At 47.8% G+C, this 26489-nt stretch overlaps 1 protein-coding gene across 2 annotated transcripts; it reads right to left on the reverse strand.

Annotated features, from left to right (window-relative positions):
* Positions 1 to 3416: 3416 nt before the first annotated feature.
* Positions 3417 to 26329, reverse strand: DESI1 (desumoylating isopeptidase 1). Of its 2 annotated transcripts, none has more exons than XM_003814634.5 (6): positions 26131 to 26329; positions 13219 to 13240; positions 12642 to 12711; positions 9426 to 9535; positions 8641 to 8763; positions 3417 to 6572 (listed from the first exon to the last, which is right to left on the reverse strand). In XM_003814634.5, exons 1-6 carry the CDS (start codon positions 26216 to 26218, stop codon positions 6479 to 6481), a joined length of 507 nt encoding a protein of 168 aa, XP_003814682.1. In that variant the 5' UTR covers positions 26219 to 26329; the 3' UTR covers positions 3417 to 6478. The 2 variants fall into 2 exon arrangements, with proteins under 2 accessions (XP_003814682.1, XP_008965647.1); XM_008967399.5 differs by having other exon boundaries at positions 3417 to 8165.
* Positions 26330 to 26489: the final 160 nt, after the last annotated feature.

Below are 26489 nucleotides of genomic sequence, written 5' to 3' on the forward strand. Positions count from 1 at the left end.
TGCGAAGGTCTGCAGCTTCACTCCTGAAGCCAGTGAGACCACGAACCCACCAGCAGGAACGAACAACTCCAGACTGGCAGCCTTAAGAGCTGTAACACTCACCGCGAAGGTCTGCAGCTTCACTCCTGATTCAGCGCGACCACGAAGCCACCGGAAGGAAGAAACTCCGAACACATCCGAACGTCAGAAGGAACAAACTCCGGACACGCCACCTTTAAGAACTGTAACGCGGCCGGCGCGTGGCTCACGCCTGTAATGCCAGCACTTTGGGAGGCCGAGGCGGTGGATCACGAGGTCAGGAGTCCGAGACCAGCCTGACCAACATGGTGAAACCCCGTCTCTACTAAAAATACAAAAATGAGCCGGGCGTGGTGGCGCACGCCTGTAATCCCAGCTACTCAGGTGACTGAGGCAGGAGCATCGCATGAACCCAGAGGTTGCAGTGAGCCGAGATCGCACCACGGCCCTCCAGCCTGGGTGACAGAGCAAGACTCTGTGTCAAAAAAAAAAAAAAAACCAAACTGATGCTTATTCCTCTACTATGGGCTGACCACCACACAGGACACTTGACCAGGTATCTTCATTTTCCTGTTCCATGACTGAAGAATTCCTAGAAACAGATGAAGTGCGAATTCCTGGGCCCTACCCGTAGTGCTTGGATCCAGAACATCTGGAAGGTGGCCCACTGGGCAGGAGGGGTGTTTGTCTCCTATGGACTGGATCTACTTTTCTAAAAACAAAGATAAGCACCCTTGGCCCCTTAACAAATGGGCTGCTGCTTACAAATCCCTTTCCTACAGTCTCTCCGTAAATTCTCATAACAACCCTTTCCACATGATGAGGCCACTGAAACCCAGAGAGGGAGAGTTATTTGCCCTGAGGTACAGACCCAGGAGGACCAGGTAGGGGGGTACCTGTGGCCACCACTATGTCCCTTTAAGAGGAAGGCTTATCCCTGGCAACTGGTGCTCAGATGGGGACCAGGGGAGGCCCTGGGGAGAAAAGAGCAGGACTGGTGGGAGGGAAGACTGGACAGAAAGGTGACTTGGAGGGACCCAGAAGCAGCCAGGACTGAAAGTGGAGGGCCTGAGACCTGAGCCTGGCAGGATTCTGCTATGAAGGGAAGACCCTGGGCTCTTCTGGGCCAGACGTGTGGCTGAAGTTTGGAGGTTAGTGACTTTCATGTTTGGTTTGGGTATTTCACTTATTTTTCCCAACACATCTCCGAAGACAGTACCCTTATACTCAATTTCCAGAGGTAGGTACTGACATCAGAGAGGTGCAATGGCTTTTCTAGGGTCACACAGCACAGTCGAGATTCCTCCTCAATCCCGTCTTGCCCAAACCCAGGCTTTTCCCTGGCTCCTGGCTATTGGTAGGAGGCCATGTGTCAGTATGTCCAAGTACCGGGGCTGTCAATGCTCTTTTTCTGTACCTGGTATGTGACTTGTTGTATATGGGTGGTCCAGGCCCAAGGGGCAGCCTCTGTGTAGTGGGGTTTACAGGCAGGCTGACAATTCCTGGAGTTCTCCTCCCACTAGTGACTTTGGGCAGGTCCGTCCCACTCCGTGAGGTTGTTGTTCATTTACAAATGGGGTCAACACCCTCCTAAAGGCTGTGTAGTTAAGAAGCCTAGGGGCAGCAGGGGAGGTGTGCTGTGTGCTGAGGTTGGGGGAGACTGTGGAATTCTTTTTTTTTTTAGATCTGTTGCCCAGGCTGGAGTGCAGTGGCACCATCTCACAATCTTGGCTCAATCCAACCTCTCCCTCCTGGGTTCAAGTGATTCTCCTGCCTCAGCCTCCCAAGTAGCTGGGATTACAGGTGCATACCACCACACCCAGCTGATTTTTGTATTTTTAGTAGAGATGGGGTTTCACCATGTTGGCCAGGCTGGTCTTGAACTCTCGACCTCAGGTGATCCACCTGCCTCGGCCTCCCAAAATGCTGGGATTACAGGCGTGAGCCACCTCGCCTAGCCTGTTTTTTTGTTTTGTTTTGTTTTTTAACTTTCAAAATGCCTGCAGTGCTTACATTGTCTTCATAATAAGCAAGTCCATTGAGTCTAAACAAGCTGAAGGGCGCATGCTCAGATGGCTTTGTAGGAGGAGGTGGAGGCTGTTGCTGGGTTGGCTCAGGCCCTCTGGGGCTCTCTCAGACAAAGTCAATGGGGACAAATATGGCCCAGGCCACAACACTGTTCCACCTGGGGGTGTGGAACAGGAGCGGCAGCCTGACAGCTGGGGTCAGTGGGCTCTGCAGGTCAGAGCTCAGCCCAGAACTGTGAGAACTTGGGCAAGTCTCTCTCCTGACCTTGCAAGCCAGGGGTGGGGAGCGGAGTCATACTGGGAGGGACTTAGAAAGGATCCAAGGCCTTTGTCATGGTCTCAAAATCTGGGGCTCACCCCATGCCAGGCCCTGCCCTGGGAGGTACTGGGCTGGTGGGAGTGCGTTGGAGGTACCCATGGGAGCAAGGAGTCAGCTCTGGGCGGGGACAGGTCAGAGGACATGCTGGAACTGGGCCTTTAGCACTGAACAAGGGGTGGGGAAAGGGGATCCAGGTGGAGCAAAGGGTGAACCGAGGCCTGGAGGTGTGAAACCACCAGAAGTGACAGGGACTGGGACTGGCACTTGCAGCAGGGTGTGGGGTAGGACCAGGGTGTTCAAGGACAAGATTGAGAAGGGCCTTGATAAATGAGGACAAGGAGCTTGGCTCTTACCCCATGGGCTCGTAGGTGTCCACACGGGCTGAGGGGAGCTGGATGAGCTTACTGAGGTGGCCGAGGGTACCCAAGACCAGCCTGGCATTGGGCGTTGGGCAGTAGGCTGGGCCTGGTGTGCAGGGCCACAGCGCCACCTGGTATCCATCACTCTCACTGCAGCGTGACCTTGCCTGGCTCTCCAACCTGGGAACCAGTGGGGCAGCCTCGTCCCAGACACACTCTGCCTCTTTCAAGAGCAGCCAGGCTCTGTGGTCAAGGGCTCACATTCAGTGGTGTGCCAGGCCCCCACTAGGCTCCTTGTGTGCCCTCTCAGCTACAGCCTGTCTGGGCATGAGGAGCCACAGACCCAACCTAGAGCCAAGTTGAAAGTAGAAGTGAACACTTTTCGGTGAGGTCAGACACTCCTGATAGCTAGAGGAAGACTACAGAATTTGAAGTTATCAGACAAAGCATTGAGCTGCACCAGCTGCAAGGTGACCTTGGGCAAGTGATATTCTCTCTGGGCCCTTCCCCCATCTTTATAAACCAGTGGTGAAATTCAGACATCCTTCCCTGTTATCACTTCTTATCTACAGGCTCACAACCATGCAAAGGAGACACATGCAGACCCCGCAGACTTAAGCTCCAAGGGACCCAAAAGCCTGGGGTCGCTTCATGTTGGATGCATGTGCAGACCTGATTCAGGCACCACACAAATGCAGCAGGCAGAAATGAGTTTATTGCATTAGAAAAAACACCGAAGAAAACCAGCAAACACCTCCGTACTAGACAGTTATTAGTTTGACTCAAGGGCATAAAGAAAACTCAGATACTAGATTTACTTCTGGGAGGGGGTGATGGTCTCATCCCTCCTCCTTCCCTATCCCTTTAAACCAATGGACCTCTAGAGGTGTCCACTGTGCAATACAAGTACGTGACTCTTCCCACTGTGCTTGCCTGTTCACATCCAGGTGGAGTTAGCCGGCCACAATGAGAATGCTCCTGAGGTGCTGGGACAGACAGAAATATGAGGATGGGGGTAGGCAGTTGAAGCCTGAGCCTGAGTTTACAGTTAGTGACAGTGGGGCTCCCATTGGGAGGGAGAGCTTGCCTTCCCATGGAGCTCTGGGAAAACTGCTCAGTGATCCCTCGCTCTCTCCCCACAAACCCTAGGGCACAGGCAATGGCACAAATGGCTGCTAGTATAAAGGGGGGTGCTGTTCAAGGAAATGAGTGACTCAAATTCTCTCAGGGGAGCTGCTCCTGGGCCTAAGGGTGCCTGCTGGAAGAAGCAAACCAGCTGAAACTGGATCTGGAAGAGGAGAAAGGAAAAAAAGGAGCTGTGATGCCCAGAACCCCCTGGATGGAGGGGAGACCCCAGGCAGAGGGGTCTGGAGCAGGACCCTGGAAGACAGAGCCGGGCCAGGCAAGCTGGAAAAGGGAACAACACTGGTGGGAAACAGAGCACTGGCCAAGACCAACCTGCTACCCTCCCAGAAGAAACCCAGCCTCAGAAATTCTTTCTCTTTGGGCCCAATTCTGCTAGTAGATCACGATTATACAACAGTCCCTGCTAGTTTCTGCTCTAATCTATTATTTCCATGCACACTGGCAAATCAGTGGGTCTTGAGAAGAATTAAACTTTCAATCATTTGGCCTCTACAAGTTCCCAAATGTCACTTGACATCCCAGCTGGTCATGCCCCTGGTCAGGTCACAGGCAAACACTGAGGCAGAATGACAGCTCCTCTAGCTGAGACTCTGATGATGCCAAACTGTGATGGCTGATGGCAAAGATAGCAGCAGATGGGGCCAGAAATGAGCAGCAGCTTTTTGGAGAGGAAAGGCCTGTGCTGCAGGCCAGACTTCCAGGAAGAAGCAACATAATTCAAGTCCGTGAAGTGGCAAGAAGTTGTGGCAGAAGGGGCCCAAGGATGTCAGACCTGAGACTCGGGTACCTGGCAGCTCTGAGTCCCTTCTTCATGCTCACTTTCCCAAAATCTAACTAATGGAGGTTCACGTGAAGAGAGGGAATCTGAAAGTCTCTCTGGATTAGAGACTCCCAGACTGTTCCCTGCCTATAACCTCCTAGCAGCAAGTCATTAGGAAAATGCCCACTCATGCCCCAACCTGCCTTTCTAAAGTCAGAATGACAATGGAAATAACGTGTGCCTTCAAAACACATTTAGGATAAGGGAAAGTCCCTATCAGAAACGATTCTAAATTTTCTTGCCACCTTGATTCCACTTCACTATTTTATTTTTTTGAGATGGAGTCTCACTCTGTCGCCCAGGCTGGAGTGCACTGGTACGATCTCGGCTCATCGCAATCTCTGCCTCCCGGGTTCAAGCGATTCTCCTGCCTCAGCCTCCCGAGTAGCTGGGACTACAGGCATGCGCCACCATGCCCGGCTAATTTTGTACTTTTAGTAGAGACGGGGTTTCACCATGTTGGCCAGGCTGGTCTTGAAGTCCTGACCTCAAGTGATCTGCCTGCCTCAGCCTCCCGAAGTGCTGGGATTACAGGCGTGAGCCACCGCGCCAGGCCTCACATCATTATTCTTTCCATATCAAAGGTATTTTCTGGCCAGGCGGCGGTGGCTCACACCTGTAATCCCAGCACTTTGGGAGGCCAAGGGAGGTGGATCACCCGAGGTCAGGAGTTCCAGACCAGCCTGGCCAACATGGCAAAACCCTGTCTCTACTGAAAATACAAAAATTAGCCTGGCGTGGTGGCACACACCTGTAATCCCAGCTACTCAGGAGGCTGAGGCAGGAGAACCACTTGAACCCGGGAGGCAGAGGTTTCTGTGAGCCGAGATCATGCCACTGCACACCAGCCTGGGTGGTAGAGTGAGACTCCGTCTCAAAAAATAATAATAATTAAAATAAAGGTATTTTCTTAGAGTAGGGAATCCCATCCCTTGGTCCCCAGCTAAATACTGCGTACTGGCCTGGATGGTGGTTACAGAGACTGCAAATAACCTACATCATTACTTGCAGAAAAAAGGCCTTGGCTTCTACTGCTCCAGCCCAGACCTCATCCACTATGACAAGTCAGCTATGCTGAGGAAAGGCAGCCTCGGGGGCACAAAGGCAGGTTTCCCAAAATTGATGGCAGAAGATTGGCAATCCATCTAGGTGGAAGGAGGAATGGCTTTATCCTGTTTTCTCTGGCCTGATACTTGCTGTTACTCCCTTGATCCGGAGGCAATGGCTGCTCCAGCACTGGCCTTGCTTGGGGTAAGGGAGGGAAGGTGAGGGTTGTGGCTAAAGAGTTCACTTAGGTTAGTCATCCTGAAACCGGTCCCATGTACACCAAATCCTTTGGTTCATTTAACACTAGAGTAACTTTCTGGGTCACGGATGTTCTAAAACTCACCTGGGTCCCACAGGTGTTGGCAACTTGGGTAGAGCGTGAGTGTTCTCTGGAAAGAGTTCTAGGTTGGGGCTCCCGCAAACTGTGACTCGCTTTCTGTTTAAACAAAGCCCCTCCCTTTCTCCAGTGTGGAGGACGCTTAGGAAACAGCGTCCGAAGTGAACGCACAGACAAGACAGCCTTAATAAATTAGTATAATACTATTAGAAGGGGTGGCATTTTGTTCTGTTTCTTAGCAGCATTGTCTACATGCGGCCTGACGGTCTCCTTCCCTGGGAAATTTAAAAAGCCGTCCCCTGGTTGTTAGCTCTGATGTAAAATTATAAAATAGAAATCTGGTAGGGTTTGTTTTGTTTAAAAAGGAAAAGCCCTGGTGAGGCAGGGCGGTCCCAGGCAGTCCTGTTAGCTCTGGCCGTTGGGTCTGCCCACGGAGCTCCCTCCTGGAGGCTGGATCTGAATGGAGTCCAGGAGGGGCCGAAGTGCCTGTCCAAAGGGCCTGCAAGGAAACAGAGACATGAGAGGGGTGGGCTCTGGGATGTGGCCTGCTGTCACACACCCTGTGCTGCCCACGGGTAGGGAGGAGGAGTGGGCGTTGGTGGCAGCAGCAGCAGCACCAGCAGAGAAGGAAAGAGCACCTCGTCACCTCACTTAAGTTTCCCACCTGCCTCACACACCAGTGTTCTTGGAGGGCATCTCCGAAATAGCCTGCTCTGTATTTTTATTCCTGGGGTTCCCTCCTCAGGGCCTCACCTCTAGAGCCTGGTTAGCTGTGGTTTGAGTAGGCTGGCTACATACAGAGAACTAGAACTTTCTGTGCTGTATGTGCTTGTGTCTTTAATTCTTGTGAGCAAGGAAAAGATCAAATTTAAGCAGGGAAACTGAGGCAAAAGAAGAAGGACATGAAAAAGAAGACAAAGGGGTGAGGACAGCAAACAACTGGATTTTTTTCAGGAACAGAGGTCTGCCAGGGAGTACAGGGAATATTCTGGAAAAATGACAAATGCTAGGTTGCCAGTATGAATGCCTTTCTTTCACCCCGAGACAGAGTCTACCTCTAGCCTAGAGCTGGAGTGCAATGGCGTGATCTTGGCTCACTGCAACCTCTGCCTCCCAGGTTCAAGCAATTCTCCTGCCTCAGCCTCCCAAGTAGCTGGGATTACAGGCATGTGCCACTGCGCCTGGCTAATTTTTTATTTTTAGTAGAGATGGGGTTTCACCATGTTGGCCAGGCTGGTCTCGAACTCCTGACCTAGTGATTTGCCTGCCTCGGCCTCCCAAAGTGCTGGGATTACAGGCATAAGCCACTGGGCCCAGCCATTAATGCCTTTCTAAAGGGCTCCTAGGTTGCTCTCATAGTAACAGATGGAAAAAGTACTACAAATACTGGAGTTTGGAGATTTTCCATGATTACGACAACCATAAATAAGGTTGCCCAGAAACTTTTAAGTCACTGGCTTTTTCTTCAGTGGATACTGCCATTTTTGAAAATCATCTCCAAGTTTAAAGGAATGAAGTACTCCAAAGTATAGACAGATGAAACCTAGAAATATCAAACCTAATTCAGACAATTCCAGGAACTCCACCCATAAAATAATAACAGCAAGAACATTCTGGCTACTCCAGTTTGCTCAGGGCCCCATAACCTAGATCCCTCAGCAGAGCTGTGGGACTGCAAACTCATCGAATGATAGGAAGGCAGGGCCAGGGCTGGCGGACTGGGGCTCCTCACCAGCCTGCCACAGCAGTCTTGTTTCCTATGCAAGCTCTTCCTGGGAGGTGCTTCCTCAGATATAAAAAACAGCCCACCTTGCTGGGCCTGCGAAACCTGCCAGGATCTCTGTTAAATAAGGCCATAGTTCAGGATAAACTGAGTCAGAATAAGCAAATAGACATGGTCCTGGAATGAGCAGAGGCTGCCTGAATGCAATCAACGACAAGAGGGAGGAGGTGAGATGGCTTTGGGGGTGTTGTGTCCTTTCGGGGTATACTGCCTGGATGATGGCCTGCAAGGCTCTTCCAAGGCTTGGGGCACATCAGGACAGAACGGGCTGCAGAGTGTTCTTGAAGAAAACATCTGTTGAAGACTGTGCTGTAATACATGAGGGCAAGTAGAACATAGTCGTTGAGGGAGTCAAAGAGCTCATGGTGCAGTGTAAGGCAAATCAACAGCTACAAAACAAGCCCCCCTACTATTTTTCTGACCCCCTCTCTGCTTGTCTAACATTGCATTTTAACTGGGTGCTTCTGGGGAGTGGCATGCTTCAAGCACAATGGGAAGGACAGACGCCAGAATTTTGTGCAAGTACTGAAGCCAGTGTCAAGTGGGTGTCTAAGTTCTGTGGTTGCACTTAGGCCAGGGCAGAGCTGGTCTAGCTCTGAAGGTGGAGGTAATACAGGTGCGCATCAGTGGATGGAGAGAATGGCAGCCTTCTGTGTTAGAATCTGCCATCAGGGCAGGCCCACCTGGTTGGGAGGGCAGATGGGGGCCAGAGGAAGGGCACTGACCATGAATGGGGATTTTCAAGGTTGGCCAAGGCAGGGGCAGGGACAGAGGCCACACTTACGTGGAGAGAACTTCAGAGGGCAGGTCTGTGATGTAAGAAGGAATCTTCCGCCCAGTCAGGAACTGTGCCACTTCGTTGCTGAAGGTGTTACAATTGTGTTCAAAGAGGTTGTAGGCCTCACCTCTGTACATTGAAAGGTTTGCAGAACATATATGAGAAACCAGCAAGCGTCTATGTGGAATAACTCAAGCTAGGCAGTGGAATGGTGAGCACAGCTCAATGTGAGGATTGCGATTTCCCCCGTCTCATACACCAGAAAAGCACTGCTTATTTGCCATTCTGGCCATTAATAACTGATTTTTAAGGGAAGGAGAAACTGAAAAGACATGGCTCCTACACAGTTTCAGGAGAATCTTTACATTCACGAAAGCAGAACTCTGGTGTTAAGAGTTTACCCCCTTACTGAAACTGACTAAAGCCTCTTTCAGAGAAAATCTGCTCAAGTTTGTATTTCATCCCAACCCTTCTGCAAACCCTGTTTTTCCTTCTGCAAACTTGGCCAATACAGGTTGAGAACAGCGCTTGCCGATTTTAATCAGAAGGAATGAAAAGCCCTTATTTCCTCTAAAAATTTCAGCAGAAAGTATGTTTGAAGGAATATCTGTATCAGAACAACTTAGAGCTTTTTGTAGCATAACTGCCTTTTGTTCATGTTAATTCAGCAAAAAACTGGGCCAGGCCTTGTGCTGAGTGATAAGGATGATATGACATGGCAGCTGCCTCCAGGGGTTATTATCTAGTTGGGGAGACAGACACAACTAACCACCACCCCTGTCTCCACTCACCGGAACAGGGACTCCCCCAGGGAGGAGAGGTACTCCAGAAAGATTTCTTCTGTGACTTCTGTACTCCCCACATCAACCACAGAGTCTGGAGGCCCAAGCAATGTCCCTCCCTAAAAGAGCCAACCCAAAGGAAGTCATTAAGTTACCATCTCCACTGAATGTTTTAATGTGGCTTCCCACAGTAGACTACAAACACTCTGTTCTGACTTTTTTTTTTTTTTTTTTTGAGACGGAGTTTCTCTCGTCACCCAGGCTGGAGTATAATCTCAGCTCACTGCAACCTCCGCCTCCCGGGTTCAAGTGATCCTCCTGCCTCAGCCTCCCAAGTAGCTGAGATTACAGGTGCCTGCCACCATGCCCAGATAATTTTTTGTATTTTTAGTAGATACAGGGTTTCACCATGTTGGTCAGGCTGGTCTCAAACTCCTGACCTTAAGTGATCCACCCACCTCGGCCTCCCAAAGTGCTGAGATCACAGGTGTGAGCTACTGCGCCCAGTCTGACTTCATATTTAACTTGCAGAGCACCCTGGGCAGATGAAGAATGCAATTTGCTATTTGTATCAAGGATGCAATAGCTTAGAAGCATGGGTGTCCAATCCTTTGGCTTCCCTGAGGCACACTGGAAGAAGAATGGTCTTGGGCCACACACAAAATACACTAACACTAATGATAGCTGATGAGCTTTAAAAAAAAAAAAAAAAAAAAAGATAAAAAAATCTCATGTTTTAAGAAACTTTACAAATTCACGTCAGGCCACTTTCAAAGCTGTCCTGGGCTGCGTATGGCCCACAGGCTGCAGGTTGGACAAGCTTGGCTTAGAGCTTTCTGGTCACTTTTCATTGCCATGTGCTGGCAGCACAGTTAGGAGTCGGACTTCTTGTTTCTGGAGGGGAGGGGGGCCCTGGGAAGCTGATTCTCTTGCAGCTCTGACTCCTGATGCTGTCCACTTACTCAGCTGAGAAAGAGAAACCCAGAATCTGAAGTCTACTTTTGTCCCCAGTATGTCTCATCATGAGGACAGAACAGGACAAGAGAAATGGCTCACACTTCACAGGCCATCTCTCCATGCCTATTTGCATAAAGTATGCAGCCAGTTTTTCTTATGATATACTTGATATCCCGTGTAATAATGGAAAAACGAGGACGGTGAGAAATCTGGCAGGCTGGCAGATATTTCCATAATTCAGTTCTTTTTGGATCTGTGAGCCTAATCCTTGCCCTATCACCATCATAGGGCAAGGGAGTTAATGGCTCCCGAAAGGCCTACAGAAAACCCTCAGCCATGTGGTTAACAGACTGCCAGAGAAAACTGAAGGAGAGACTGAGGTTGAGTGGGGAAACCAGCCACTGGGGAAGCAACGGGATCAGCAGGAGAACAAATCTGGGAAGGGATAACACTCCAGAACAGAGATCCCTGAAAAGATCATTCATTCATAGCCACTGAGCACCTCCTACATAGCTGACATTGTTCTGGGCACTGAGGAAAGCATGGTGAGCAAGATAACCATGGTAGGCAGAGAACAATTATCTCAGAGTTGTAAGAAACTAAAAGGTCACTCTTTGACCCCTCTTATTCACTTATATAACAACTATGGATTGAGAACTTATTGTGTGTCAGGCCTTATGCTAGGCACTGGGGCTGTGGTGTGGACAAAATAGATGAGATTCTTGCCCTTAAGAAGCTTAGTGTAGCAGGGAAGGGAAACTGAAAAATCCCATAAACCAGTATATAATTATGAGCTGCAATTAAGGGGAGGCTGGAAAAGTACAGAATGCCAACAGTACGTATGACAGGAGACCTTCCCGGTCTGAGGGATCAGGGAAGACTTGCCTGAGAAAGTGACACAACTCAAATCTGAAGGATGGGGAGGCGTAACCAGGTGAAGGATCAAGAAGGTGTACTGATGTCAGAGTGCAGGTTTCAATGTCTATGGTGTGTTCAAAGAATGAGAAGAGAGTGAGGGTTGGGAGGGAACAACCTAAAAGAGGCTGGCCAGAGTCAGAGTCAGAGACCACATCAGGTAGGTCCTGGGAGGCCATGCTGAGTTTTCTGGCTTTTATTCCAAAAGCAATGGGAGAATTCTGGCTTATGCAGTAGATTGCTTGAGCCCAGGAGTTTGAGATCAGTCTGGGCAACATAGGGAGATCCTATCTCTAAAAAAATAGAAAAAAATAGCAGGGCGTGGTGCTGCTGAGTCCTAGCCACTCAGGTGGCTGAAGTGGGAGGATTCATTGAGCCTGGGAGGTGGAGGCTGCAGTAAGCAAGACTGTGCCACTGCATTTCTGGCCTGGGTGACAGAGCAAGACCCCGTCTCAAAAAAAAAAAAAAAAAAATCCTTCCTGTAGGATGTAGCAAAAACAAACAAACACACAACCAAAATGAATGGCTGCTTGGCCATTGCTTGAGCACCTACTGTGACAACACTTGGATAGCTGATAGAAATTTTTGGAAAAGGCTGGGCGCTGTGGCTCACGCCTGTAATCCCAGCACTTTGGGAGGCCGAGGTGGGCTAATTACGAGGTCAGAAGTTTGAGATCAGCCTGGCCAACATGCTGAAACACCATATCTACTAAAATATGCAAAAAATTAGCTGGGTGTAGTGGCAGGCACCTGTAATCCCAGCTACTCGGGAGGCTGAGGCAGGAGAATGGCGCGAACCCGGGAGGCGGAGCTTGCAGTGAGCCGAGATCGCACCACTGCACTTCAGTCTGGGCGACGGAGCGAGACTCCATCTCAAAAAAAAAAAAAAAAAAGAAATTTTCGGAAAAGGGTGTGGGCTTTAGTGTGATAATCCTGGGTTCTAGGACTGGTGTCACTTATTGGCTGTTTAAGTTTGGGCAACTCTTGATGCTTCTCAGAGCCCTCATCATTCAGCTTAACATCAGTTGCGTTCCTAGGATGAGCCGGACACTGTGCAGGGGATGGAGATGGAAGGTCTCAGCTCGCAAGGAGCTTACACAGTTCCCTGTGGAGAACCAGAAACAGCTCATTTCACCATAACATGCTCTCTGTGAGACAGAAGGACCCACACGTGCCATGGGAACAGAGAGGAGAGGAACTGGCTGGGGTGTCTGGGAAAGGTTTTATTGAGCCGAGTCTTCAGGTGGCTTTGAGGAACAATGCCAGAAGTCCATAGTAGAAGCAAAGCTCCTGGTCTACAGGAGCCCCCAGGAACCTGAGACTGCAGGACAGAGTGTAGGGGAAGACACTCACCGGGGGGCAGCTGGAGATACCACCACTGCCGAAGAAGAACTCATCCTTGTGCACAACTATGGATGTGTGCCTGTCACACAGAGAGAGACACAGTAAGCCAGAAAACTTAAACTTTGAGAAAAAGCAAACACCATAATGCAATGAGAGTAATTTCTGCCCAAGGATAGGACTGTGGGGACCAGTCTTATAAAACCAACAAACCAAAGGTATGAATATGATAAATACCACAGATCAGGGCTTCTCAATCTTGGCACTATTGACATTTGAGGCTGGATAGTTCTTTGTTGTGTGGGGCTGTCCTGTGCATTCTAGTCTGTTGAGCAGCGTCCCTGCCTCTATCCACAAGATGCCAGTAGCATCCTCCTCCCTGTATGACAACCAAAAATATCTCTGGACATGGCCAAATGTCCCAGGGTGAGAGAGCAAAAGAACTGATGAGAAGCACTGCTTTAGGGCTTGAAGATTTATAGCATGGAGAGCTAGGTTTCATGCTGGAAGCCACAGACTAGAACCTGAAATGCATAGAGTGCTGCCTTGTTTCAAAACTAGTCAAAGTAAGGAGACCCACCCAACTTACCAGATGCCTTCCAGTTGTTTCCCTGTGGAGAGAAGAAGAGATTTAGCCACTTGGGACTAGAATAAGTGGCCCCTCAGCCTTGGTAAATTCACGACATCACTCAAACCCAGGGTAACCTGTCATAAACCTCTTGAGGGACTTTCTAGGAATGCAAGTCCCCTCCAGTAAGGTCTTTAGGTTGTGACAGAGTGTAAGTAAGTTGAAAAGTAATGAGAGTCTTTTATCAGAATGCAAGATTAAAAACACTAGTATAAAGGTACCCCAGTTTTATGTCTGCTATTCTTTCCTCTTTGGGGTCAATTCAGCTATGCCTTTTTAACTTCTCTGTCTCACGTACAGTAAGACTATAGTAATACAATGAATGTTATTACTCATTTCTTCATTGAGGTGAAATCCTTCAGAAACTGATAGGATAAAACTTTGCAAATGCTATCCATTTAAATAGTTAAGGCACTGTTATTCTACCTCTATGTGCCAGAAACAATGTTAGGTGTGGAAATGCAAACAGGAACGTATTACTTTCCTGCCTTTGAGAAACTCAAAGTCAAATGGACTGAGACACACAAATAATTAACTAAAACACAATGTTAATACGCTGTATCATAGTGGTAAAAATAAGGTGCTAAATATAATAAACTACTTTTGTGAGCTTCCATTACCAATGACAAGTAAGGGCAGGGATGGACATTTCTGTGGGAGAGAACAAGATGTGCACATGCATGGCTGTGAAGTCTAAAGCCTGCAGGGCAGAGTGAAGGGGGCAGTGATGGTGCCAAGGGGAGGAGCGGCCAACAGGATGGCCAGCAAAGCGGGCAGGCCTGGACTCAAAGAGGCTGTGAGGCTGGAGAGTGCCTTGATCAGATCCATGTTCGGAAAAGATAACTGTAGTTGTGGGATAGCAGATAAATTGGAGGGAAGAGAGCAGACCAAGCAGACCATCCAAGAGTCCATGGGAGATACTCTACAGCAGTGCTCAGGAGGCAGAGGAAGGGCATTGAAAGACGTGGAGTGTCAGCAAACATCACCCACTCACTCCTGCTTATCACTTCACACGGCGACATGGCAGATTACTGATTGCTAACTGCTACCTTCGCTGTTTGCCCTGTGCCTTTCTTTTTTTTAGAGGCAGAGTCTCTCTGTTGCCCAGGCTGGAGTGAAGTGACGTGATCTCGGCTCATTGCAACCTCTGCCCCCCGGGTTCAAGTGATTCTCATGCCTCAGCCTCCCAAGTAGCTGGGATTACAGGCATGCACCACCAAGCCCGGCTGATTTTTGTATTTTTAGTAGAGACAGGATTTTGCCATGTTGGCCAGGCTGGTCTCGAACTCCTCGCCTCAAGTGATCCACCTGCCTCAGCCTCCCAAAGTGCTAGGATTACAGGCATGAGCCACCACACACTTGGCATAGCATCCTCAGAGATAGTTAAGGGGACCATATGGGTTCAGATCCTGGATTTTCCACTTCCTAGTGGTGGATCTTGGGCAAGTTTACCCAGCCTGTTTAAGTCTGTTTCTCCAGTTCGGAGTAGCTGTGACTGGTAATGTTAATGTATAGAAAGCTTCACAGTATGTGATATACAGATGTCTGATAAATGGAGGCTCTTATTAGGTACAATGACCTCCTTGGGGAAAAGGGTAAAGACTTCCACAAGATAAAAATAAATTCTACTTCAGACATGTCACAGTGGCCCACCCCTGTAATCCCAGCACTTTGGGAGGCCGAGGCAGGCAGATTACTTGAAGCCAGGAGTTCAAGACCAGCCTGGCCAACAGAGAAACCCAGTCTTTACTAAAAATAAAAATAAAAAAACTCTCTGGGTGTGGTGGCATGCGCCTGTAGTCCCAGCTACTCAGGAGGCTGAGGCACGAGAATTGCTTGAACTTGGGAGGCAGTGAGCCGAGATTGCGCCACTGTACTCTAGCCTGGGCAACAGAGTGAGACCCTGTCTCAAATAAAATAAAAAATAGGCCAGGTGTGGTGGCTCACGCCTGTAATCCCAGCACTTTGGGAGGCCGAGGCGGGTAGATCACATGAGGTCAGGAGTTCGAGACCAGCCTGGTCAACAACCCTGTTTCTACTAAAAACACAAAATTAGCCGGGCATGGTAGTGCATGCCTATAGTCCCAGCTACTCAGGAGGCTGAGGCAGGATAATCGCCTGAACCCAGGAGGCAGAGGTTGCACTGAGCCGAGATTGCGCCATTGCACTCCAGCCTGGGCGACAAGAGCAAAACTCTATCTTAAAAAAAAAAAAAAAAAAAAAAGACAAGGTACGGTGGCTCACGCCTGTAATCCCAGCACTTTGGGAGGCCGAGGCAGGCGGATCACAGGTCAGGAGTTCAAGATTAGCCTGACCAACATGGTGAAACCCTGTCTCTACTAAAAATACAAAAATTAGCTGGGCATGGTGGCAGGCACCTGTAATCCCAGCTACTCGGGAAGCTGAGGCAGGAAAATCGTTTGAACCTGGGAGGTGGAGGTTGCAGTGAGCCGAGATCGTGCCACTGTACTCCAGCCTGGGCAACAGGGTGAGACTCTGTCTCAAAAAAAAAAAAAAAATTCTACTTCAGTATTGGTAAGTAAAATCTAAGAACAGATTTCAACATCCAGGAAATTAATATGAAATGCTATATCTATTTTACATGTAAAATTCCATTCTTTGCTGTTAGTGTTCCCAGGCTAAATGGAATAACAAGAAAATGAAATGTAGCGGAGTACTTCTGCCTCTGTTCCAATTCCAGAGATCAGTCTGCTTTTCACCAAGAGATCTGCTGCTCTGGCCCGGAAGACCACAAGTGGGCCAGGCGTGGTGGATCACCTGAGGTCAGGAGTTTGAGATCAGCCTGGCCAACATGATGAAACTCCGTCTCTACTAAAAATACAAAAATTAGCTGGGCGTGGTGGCAGGCGCCTGTAATCCCAGCTACTTGGGAGGCTGAGGCAGAAGAATCACTTGAACCCAGGAGGCGGAGGTTGCGACGAGCTGAGATGGCACCATTGTACTCCAGCTTGGGTGAAAAGAGCGAAACTCTGTCTCAAAAAAAAAAAAAAAAAAAAAAGACCACAAGTGGATAGAGGGATCCTAGCCAGGGGTTTCTGGGGATAGCACCCTAAAGAATGTGAGGCAGGTTCTGACCTTATCCAAACTGAGGTGAAATTTCACAGTGGTTGATGAGAACCAGACTGGATGCCAAAGGGGAGTGGTAATCCATTTAGGACGAGCATCTTCAAACCCTGGGTTCCACTGGGCTATAAGATACTAAATCTCCTCTTTCCTGTTTACTATATGTAAAATGGGGAGACTAACATTCCTTTTTTTGAGACAGAGTCTCACTCTGTTGCCCAGGTTGGAGTGCAGTGGCACGATCTTGGCTCACTGCAACCTCCGCCTCCTGGGCTCAAGCGATTCTGGTGCCTCAGACTCCCAAGTACAGGCTGGGATTACAGGTGTGCGCCACCATGCCCAGCTAATTTCTGTATTTTTAGTAGAGATTGGGTTTCACCATGTTGCCCAGGCTGGTCTCGAACTCCTGACCTCAGGAGATCTGCCCTCCTCAGCCTCCCAGAGTACTGGGATTACAGGTGTGAGCCACTCTATGTGGCCTAACACTGCATTTTAAATAGAGCTGATGTGCCCTTCTGAACTGTCATTTATAAATCAGCTGTTTAAATGGCTGCAATTTGCTTATTTACTTGAAGACATTTAATAGTTCAGTGAAACTGGAGAAATTAAGGATACCTGCTTTCTCTTACCTGTTCCTTCTTTTTTTTTTTTTTTTTTTTTTTGAGACAGTCTCACTCTGTTGCCCAGGCTGGAGTACGATGGTGTGATCTTGGCTGACTGCAACCTCCGCCTCCCAGGTTCAAGTGATTCTCCTGCCTCAGCCTCCTAAGTAGCTGGGACTACAGGCGCTCACCACCACGCCTGGCTAATTTTTCTATTTTTAGTAGATATGGGGTTTCACCATGTTGGCCAGGCTGGTCTTGAACTCCTGACCTCGTGATCCGCCCGCCTCGGCCTCCCAAAGTGCTGGGATTACAGGCGTGAGCTACCGCGCCTGGCCCCTGTGTTCCTTTCAAATGAAGCTTTTCTCATTTACTTTGTGAGGAATGCTACGCTTACAAGGAGGAAGTACAATATAGTGAATAAGAACACAGGTTCTGGTGTAGACAGGTTGGGTGTGAATCCTACTGGCTTAAACGGTGAACTAATGGTTTATTGAGTGACTACTACCTTCCGGGCACTATCCTTGGCACTAAGGATACATCAGTAAACAAAAACCTCCTTCATGACACTTACTAGGTGGGGGGAGGGGACAGTCAATAATAATAATGATGATAATAAGTCATAACATGTTAGCAATAGTGAATGATATAGAACGAACAAGAGTAGGTTAAGGGGGTCTGGGCGTAGTGGCTCACGCCTGTAATCCGAGCACTTTGGGAGGCAGAGGCGGGCAGATCACCTGAGGTCAGGAGTTCGAGACCAGCCTGGCCAACATGGTGAAACCCCATCTCTACTAAAAGTACAAAAATTAGCCAGGCATGGTGGCACACACCTGTAATTCCAGCTACTCGGGAGGCTGAGACAGAAGAATCACTTGAACCCGGGAGGTGTTGCAGTGAGCTGCGATTGCACCACTGCACTCCAGCCTGGGCGACAAGAACAAAACTCTTGTCTCAAAAAAAGAAAAAAAAAAAAAGAGTAGGTTAAGGGAGTTTCAGGGATGATCAGGGTGGGCCTCTTTGAGAACGTGATATTTGAGTGAAGATTTTTTTTTTTTTTTTGAGACAGGGTCTTGCTCTGCTACTCAGGGTGGAGTGCAGTAACGCGATCAAAGCTCACTGCAGCCTTGACCTCCCAGGCTCAAGTGATCCTCCCACTTCAGCTTCCCAGTTGCTGAGACTATATGTGTACCACCCAGGCCTATTTTTTGTTTTGTTTTGTTTTTTGTTTTTGAGACGGGGTCTCCCTATGTTGTCAAGCCTGGACTTGAACTACTGGGCTCAAGTGATCCTCCCACCTCCAGGCGTGAGCCACCAGGCCCAGCTTTGAGCCAAGATTTAAAGGAGGCAAGGGAAAGAGGGATGCAGGGGCAATGACATGCCAGGTTTATCTGAAGGCCTGTAAGGAGGCCAGTGAAGTTAGAATGGGTGAGGAGGGGAAGTAGAAGATGACCAGAGGTAATGGAGGACCAGATCACAGAGAACACTGCAGAGGCTGAGAACACTAAGCCTGAGCTGTCCAATATGGTGACCACTGACCACATGTGGCTATTTAAGTTAAATAAATGCACAAATTCAGTCCCTCAGTTCCACTAACCACATTTTAGGTATTCAATAGCCACATGTGACTAGTGGTTACTTATTGGACAGTGCAGATCTAGAACATTTCCATCACTGCAGAAAGTTCTATTGGACGCACTGTTTAAACTATAGTTTCCTATTCTGTAAAAAAAAGCATAATAACACTGCCTGCCTCATAACATTTCCAGGATTAAAAGAGACGATACATGACACATGCGTAGCACAGGGTCTGGGACATAATACATGCCCAATAAAGGCTAACTCATTTCTTCTAGGGTTTATAATTTGAAAGTTTTATAGTTGTTCTCATAGTACCCTGGTATTGAAACTATTCACGTGTCCTTCTCCCCAGTTAGACTACAGTTGCCTCAGTAACCAGGACAGTTTCTTATGCATCTTTATAACTCCAGCACCTAGCAAAGGACCTGGTCCTGAGATGTGACATGAACATCTGTTGAGATGAGCTGTTCTGTTTAGTTAGCTTTGTTGGTTGACACACAGTGCTATTGAGGACAAAGTTCCTAACCCCAATCTGGGCTGCCTGGCTTGTTATTGCAATGACTCTGCCACCCTGGCATACTGCACTCCCAGTCTACTGCTATCTTCTCAGATGCGCATGCTCACTGACTCAGGAGTACAGCTGGCAGGTATGGATGTATCATCAGCTCAAACCCATTCCTACTAAACAGATTTTTGAAGAGGGGCCTCAGTTATTTCACACCTGAAAAACAACTCAAAAGTTGCAGGATACAAACCCTACTTTATTCTCCTTTATATCCTTTGTATCATCACTGAATTTGCCTGTAAGCTACACGCCACACTTCCTATTCAATTGCATCAAGGTACACTTAGGATCTCATCCATTCATAGAGTGGAGATAGGGACTATAGAAAAAAGATCCCCTTATTTATTCATTCATTTTTTTTTTTTTTAAGACGGAGTCTCGCTCTGTTGTCCAGGCTGGGGTGCAGCGGTGCAATCATGGCTCACTACAACCCCCGCCTCCCGGGTTCAAGCAATTCTCCTGCCTCAGCCTCCCGAGTAGCTGGGATTACAGGAGCGCGCCACCATGCCCGGCTAATTTTTTGTATTTTTAGTAGAGACGGGGTTTCTCCGTGCTGGCCAGGCTGGTCTCAAACTCCTGACCTTGTGATCTACCCGCCTCGGTCTCCCAAAGTGCAGGGATTACAGGGGTTAACCACTGCACCCAGCCTATTCATTCTTTCACTTATTCATTCATCCACCAAACACTTGGAGCCAACAATAACATTAAAAATGAATTGAGTGAATTTACATCCTTTCTTTTTTCCTTTTGAGACAGAGTCTCACTTTGTTTCCCAGGCTGGAGTGCAGTGGCGTGATCTCGGCTCACTGCAACCTCTGTCTCCGGGGTTCAAGCGATTCTTCTGCCTCAGCCTCCCAAGTAGCTGGGATTATAGGTGTGAGCTACTGTGCCCGGCCTACATCCTTTTTTTTTTTTTTTTGAGATGGAGTCTCACTCTATCACCCAGGCTGAAGTGCAGTGGCATGATCTCGGCTCACTGCAACCTCTGCCCTCCGAGTTCAAGCGATTCTCCTGCCTCAGCTTCCCGAGTAGCTGGGATTACAGGCATGCGCCACCGTGCCCAGTTAATTTTTGTATTTTTAGTAGAGATGGGGTTTCACTATCTTGGCCAGGCTGGTCTTAAACTCCTGACCTCAGGTGATCCACCCGCCTTGGCCTCCCAGAGTGCTGGGATTACAGGCATAAGCCACCTCACCCCGCCTTGTTTTCTTCTTTTTTTTTTTTTTTTAACAAAAAAGTTCCTTTTCACCTGTTTTCCACATGCATATCTGCAGAAGATTTCATTTCAAGGAAGAGTTTCACAGCTAAAGAGCATTTGAAAACCACTGGTCAGGCCACGTGCAGTGGCTCACGCCTGTAATCCCAGCACTTTTGGAGGCTGAGGCGGGCGGATCACAAGGTCAGGAGATCAAGTCCATCCTGGCTAACATGGTGAAACCCCGTCTCTTCTAAAAAAAAATACAGGTCGGGCGCGGTGGCTCAAGCCTGTAATCCCAGCACTTCGGGAGGCCGAGGCAGGAGGATCACGAGGTCAGGAGATGGAGACCATCCTGGCTAACACGGTGAAACCCCGTCTCTACTAAAAATAAAAAAAGAAAAAAAAAAAAATTAGCCAGGCACGGTGGCGGGCGCCTGTAATCCCAGCTACTCAGCAGGCTGAGGCAGGAGAATGGCATGAACCTGGGAGGCACGCGCCACTGCACTCCAGCCTGGGCACACAGCAAGACTCTGTCTCAAAAAAAAAAAAGAAAATTTAAAAAAGCAGAATCACGCAGGGGCTTGTAAGCCATATTCCTTTCCATTTTGCCTTAAAGAAATTGCATGATTATTAAATTAATTCATTAGATGAGTATAAAACAGTTCACACAGTGAACAAAAATCAAAAACAAAGCACAATAGATGGCATTAAAACAGAAAAAACCTCTCTCAGATTTGAATAAATTTTACTTAATCTTCAAGCTTAAGTTCAAGTCTCAATCATTTCTATAAACAATACTTACTGAACACCTGCTCCAACAGGCCACTGGGGACATAAAGGAAGGGGACAGAGTCCTTGCCCTCCAGGAGCTCCAGGCTCTTGCCAAAGCCTTTCTGACATGCTCAGCTCACCATGGCCTCTCTTATTTCAAAGCGTAACATAGTTCCTGCACCACTCACTCACTTTGGCACCTAATCATAATCTGTTTTATATTGTTATCAAATGTTATATGTGTACGTTCATTATTTAAAGGAAAATAATATTTTAAGAAAAACTCCTGGGCTGGGCATGGTGGCTCATGCCTTACTTTGGGAGGGGGGTTTGTTCAGATTTTGGGAAGCTAAGGTGGGTGGATCGCCTGAGATCGGGAGTTTGAGACCAGCCTGACCAACATGGTGGAACCCAGTCTCTATTAAAAATAGAAAAATTAGCTGGACATGGTGGCACATGTCTGTAATCCCAGCTCCTTGGGAGGCTGAGGCAGGAGAACTGCTTGAACCCAGGAGGCGGAGGTTGCAGTGAGCCGAGATCGTGTCATTACACTCCAGCCTGGGCAACAAGAGTGAAACTCTGCCTCAAAAAAAGAAAAACTCCTGGAGGACAGAGTTCACGTCATATCTTTTATTTCATTACTATTTGTACTACAAAATGAAGTAAAGAATTGAGTATAGCGTAAAATCTCTAATATTCATTAGAATTCATTCTGCCAAGAAATTTATATATTCTATGTCTCCAAATCTTTAAATCTGAAAACAGTTTTGAAATGGGCTTGTAAAGAAAAATAAACGTGATGCATGTACACGAAACTTCTGATCAGAAAATAAACAAATATGAAGTACTTCTTACCACAATTAAAACACACACACACACACACACACACACACACACACTTCTGCATGTACTCTGGCACAAAAAGAGGTCAAGAAACTTAAAGAGCAGCCAAAATTATTAAGAGGAGGAACTGAAGGACACTTATAATAGCTAATTATTTTAGGCAATTGGTGACTATGAAAAAAGGTGCAATGAGGCTATCTGCTCAATTAGAATGCTGAAGATAATTTTGGGACCATTTTTCATAGTGAATGAAAAGCTATAGAACAGTAATGCCTTCACTTGAGGCAATTCCAGGAGGCTGAAAACAGGACAGGCTAAAACTACGGAATTTACATTGCTTCAGGAAAGGGGAATTACCTTGGGCTTTATCTAGTCTAATCCTGAACTGCGACAGAGCTAGATGAGGTCTCCCATTGGAGAACTGACATAACTGAAGCCTGAGAGGGTACTGCAGATGAGATCACATGGATTTAATTTGGGAAAATGGAGACTAAGAGGCATGATCATAAATCTAGATTGTAAGTGGCACATACACATTGAACCCAGCTTTTTTTCTCATCCAAACTTGAAACATTTGGCAAAGGATGCCTTTACAAACTTCAGGAAGGCATCTACTTTACTTCAATTTTAAAGGAACGTATTACACAGAGGTGGTATCTCAAAATGACAGAGAACGCGAGCTCTGGAAGTCAGACTGCCTGTGTTCATAACCCAGCTCTACCACCTAGTAGCTCTGGGACCTGGGGCAAATTCCTTAACACTCTACTTCTCAGGTTCTTCAATCAAGAAAATGGAGGCAATAACAGGACTTATCTCACAAAGTTGTGGTGAGGATTATAATGCACGCAAAGTACTCAGAAAAAAGGGTCTGACACATGGTAAGCTCTCAATAAATAGTGGCTATTAATATACTTCTAGAATTCATCATAAAAATCAGGAAACAAATTGATTTTTTAAAGGTTCAAATATATTTAGGAATGGGAAATCAATATATGGCTACTTATAGAACTGGGACATACCCAACTTCAAGATTTGTGTTGTCTGAATGGGATGAATCAGTAAGACCATGCCTATTTTCCTTAAGTTTTCAACTCTAGAAAGTAATGACTACTAGCTTTGCTAATTCTTTCTTCATTAATTTTGCAAAAGGTATAAAAGCAATATGGAAAAAAGAGGTAGAGAAGACCGAAGTAGATTAGCACACAAGGTGATTTCCTCAGATCAGAATCTGATGTGCCCAATGAATGGGTGATGTTCCCATGTTTGGCTGAGGCATTCCAGGACTTTACATCTATATAAAGGGGCGGGGAGTGGGAAGGGGGCAGGTCTATTACTCCATCTTCAGTTACGGCACTTTCCCCTTCACCCACTACACTCCACAAAAGCCTTCTTTCAGTTCCAGTATCAGGCCAGACTCTTTCCTGTCTCAGGGCTTTGGCAGGTTGATCTTTCTCCTACCTGGAACACTGTTACTCCCTTACTACCCTCCTGTGGCTACTTCTTCCTCATCCTAAATTCCCAGTTTCAAAGTCACTACCCTTGATACCCTTATTTAAAATAGGTCTCTTCACTGGGTGCAGTGGCTCATGCCTGTAATCCTAGCACTTTGGGAGGCTGAGGCGGGCGGATCACTTGAGGTCAGGAGTTCAAGACCAGCCTGGCAAACATGGTGAAACCCCGTCTCTACTAAAAATATAAAAATCAGCCAGGTGTGGTGGCATGCACCTGTAATCCCAGCTACTCTGGAGGCTGAGGCAGGAGAATCACTTGACCTGGGAGGCAGAGGTTGCAGTGAGCTGAGATCACCCCACTGCACTCCAGCCTGGGCAACAGAGCAAGACTCGTCTAAAAAAAAAAAAAAAAAAAAGGTCTCTCTTGTTATTTTCTATCACAGCACCCAGTGTGCTTCCTGTGCAGAAGGCACTTATGCAATTTGTAACTATTTATGTATTTATTTTTAATGTCTCCCCTATTAGATAGCTCCATGATGGCAAAGAACATCTTTGTTCATTATATCAACCTCATTTACCTTAACACGTTGACTAGCATAGAGCAGACGCTCAATAAACATCTGCTGAATGAATGAAATAATGACTCCTAAGGCTCCTTTCAGCTGCCCAATAATTATTAGGTAATAGGATAAAAAATACCCAGTGTAAAGGGGGAGGTTTTACGTGGGGTATAGGAAATATCTGATTCCTCACTATGATAAAAAAACAAACAACTAAATGGCTCCATTCCAAGAAGTTTAGTTAAAACTTGACTGATGTGGGCTGGGCATGGTGGCTCACGCCTGTAATCCCAGCACGTTGGGAGGCCAAGGCAGGCGGATCACAAGGTCAGGAGATCGAGACCATCCTGGCTAACACAGTGAAACCCCGTCTATACTAAAAATACAAAAAATTAGCCGGCTGTGGTGGCGGGCGCCTGTAGTCCCAGCTACTCGGGAGGCTGAGGCAGGAGAATGGCGTGAACCCGGGAGGCGGAGCTTGCAGTGAGCCTAGATCGCGCCACTGCACTCCAGCATGGGTGACAGAGCGAGACTCCGTCTCAAAAAAAAAAAAAAACACTTGACTGATGTAATCTATTAATGAGTAACAGCTTCCTCAGTGACTTTGTAAGTTTTGCTTTCAGATGTGCCTCAATCATTTTAACAACTGGTTATCTAGGCCCAAACCCCTGTCAAATAATGGGTTGGCTACATAAGAATTAGCTGATAAGCTCATTAAAAATACAGATTTTTGGACCAAAACTCCAGGAGATTCTGATTTAGTATTTGTGAAGCTCTAGAATCCATATAATTAAAATTTTCTCATTTTAAATAGATATTATGTGTATGTAATACACAGGTCCAGAGGTAAGAAACAGTTTACAGCAAAGTTTCTCTTCTACTCCTGTTCCCCTGGCATCAAGTTCCCCTTTCCATAAGCTACTGCTGTTATCAATTTCTTGTGTATCCTTACGGATAATTATTTGCCTAAGCAAGCACATATATATCCTTTGATTTGCATATTTAAAGAGCTGTTCTAACCTTGTTTTTTCTAATCTCATTTACAATATATGTTGGAAATGAGGGTATCTGCATTTTTAACAAGCACCCTAGATGATTTTGATGTGAAGCCAAATATAGAAACAACTCATGGACCCACGGTTGTGAGATGAAGTTCAATTCACTACGACATATTAGAAACTCAAGGGCATTGAAGGATGCCCTCAAAAGTAGCCTCCCTTACTTGATCTCTGCCCCCTCGTCTCACAGAGATGAACTAAATCATTCGCCAGTGTCTCCACAGAAGCCAGGAAAAACTAGCCATTCAAATGGATGCTGTCAAAGCTTCAATTTTCAATAACTGGAATTCTTTCCTGCTCATTGTTACCCGAAATTACAAACCTGACAATTCCTGTGTTACACAAGACATTCCTGTATTTAAGTTGAAATAAGGTGTGATCTTCACTGAATGAGGGCTGGTTTTTCTCCTGCCAGTTAAGTAGTTTAATGGAGCACAACCGAAATACTTTCTTTACTAATCCTTATTCACACAGCCTCATCCAAACTTCCCCCAAAACTGCTTTCTTGCCATTTGAGCAAAAGCAATTAACTTAGAAACTGTGGGGAGAAGACTGCTTGGTGAATTCTGGAGTTCGGGGCTCCTCTTATCCTGACTTGACCTACCTGGGGGCGATGGCTGGGTCCCTAGGCAGCTCTATCTCCCCCATCCCACCTATCCCTGGGACTGCAAAGGGAGCTTCCTTTTGGCACTGAGACAAGGTTCTCCGAGAGCCACCCGACCTCCGCAGTGTCTCTGTCACCACGAGGGGCACCGCGCGGCAGGCATCCTCACCTTTCCTACACCGCGCCAAGGAGGCAGGAGTGCACTGGGCTACCCGAGCGAGGCAGAGAACCCGCCGGGATCCAGCGCTGGTTTACCCCACACCCTCGTCGAAGGGGCTCTCGAGGGCTCTGTTTCTGCCCGAGCCCCCTGCAAGGTGGAGGCATGACTCCTCCATCCCTTCCCCTTGAATTCAAACGTGAGGATGGTATCTGCGAGGCTAAAGCGGGGCTCAGATGGCCCAAACTTCAGACCACTCTCTTCTCCACTCGGCTTTTCTTCCATCCTCCTGGCCATGTGTCTCCCCGTGAGTCGTGGCCCAAGTCTCCCCACCTCGGCCAGCCGCCACCCTCTGGCCTGGCTCCCGCCCTCCTGCCCACCTGGCCCCTTCCCCCTCACCCAGCATGATGGGGCTGAGCCGCCGGGCCAGGCCTTTGGACAGGTCGTACACGTAGAGCTTCACCGGATAGAGATTCGGCGGCTCCATTGGGACCCGTGGCGACGGCGGCCACGACGGCCCTCGGGCACCCGGCAGCGGCTTGGACCTTCCCGTACCCGACGGGAGTGCGAAGCGGAGGGAGAGGGGGGGACCGAGCCCGGGCCCGGGCTGAGGGGTGGGGGAGAGGCCGCCCTGCGCTGCTCGCGCCCCCACACCCGCTACCGGCAACGACTACTGTGAGGTGACAGAGAGGGGACAGGGAGGGCCCACACGGAAGAGGGGGCGGGGGCAGGGATGCACTTTTGCGCATGTGCTTACT

The sequence above is a fragment of the Pan paniscus genome, chromosome 23, assembly GCF_029289425.2.
Source record: "Pan paniscus chromosome 23, NHGRI_mPanPan1-v2.0_pri, whole genome shotgun sequence".
Classification (NCBI taxonomy): domain Eukaryota; kingdom Metazoa; phylum Chordata; class Mammalia; order Primates; family Hominidae; genus Pan; species Pan paniscus.

Excerpts from the sequence above, each read along its gene's own strand:
- DESI1 (XM_008967399.5), bottom strand. The coding sequence starts at position 26,218 with ATGGAGCCGCCGAATCTCTATCCGGTGAAGCTCTACGTGTACGACCTG. Across the intron at positions 12,712-13,218 it reads AAACAACTGGAAGGCATCTG|GCACACATCCATAGTTGTGC; the intron begins GTAAGTTGGGTG and ends TCTGTGTGACAG. Across the intron at positions 9,536-12,641 it reads GTATCTCCAGCTGCCCCCCG|GGAGGGACATTGCTTGGGCC; the intron begins GTGAGTGTCTTC and ends TGGCTCTTTTAG.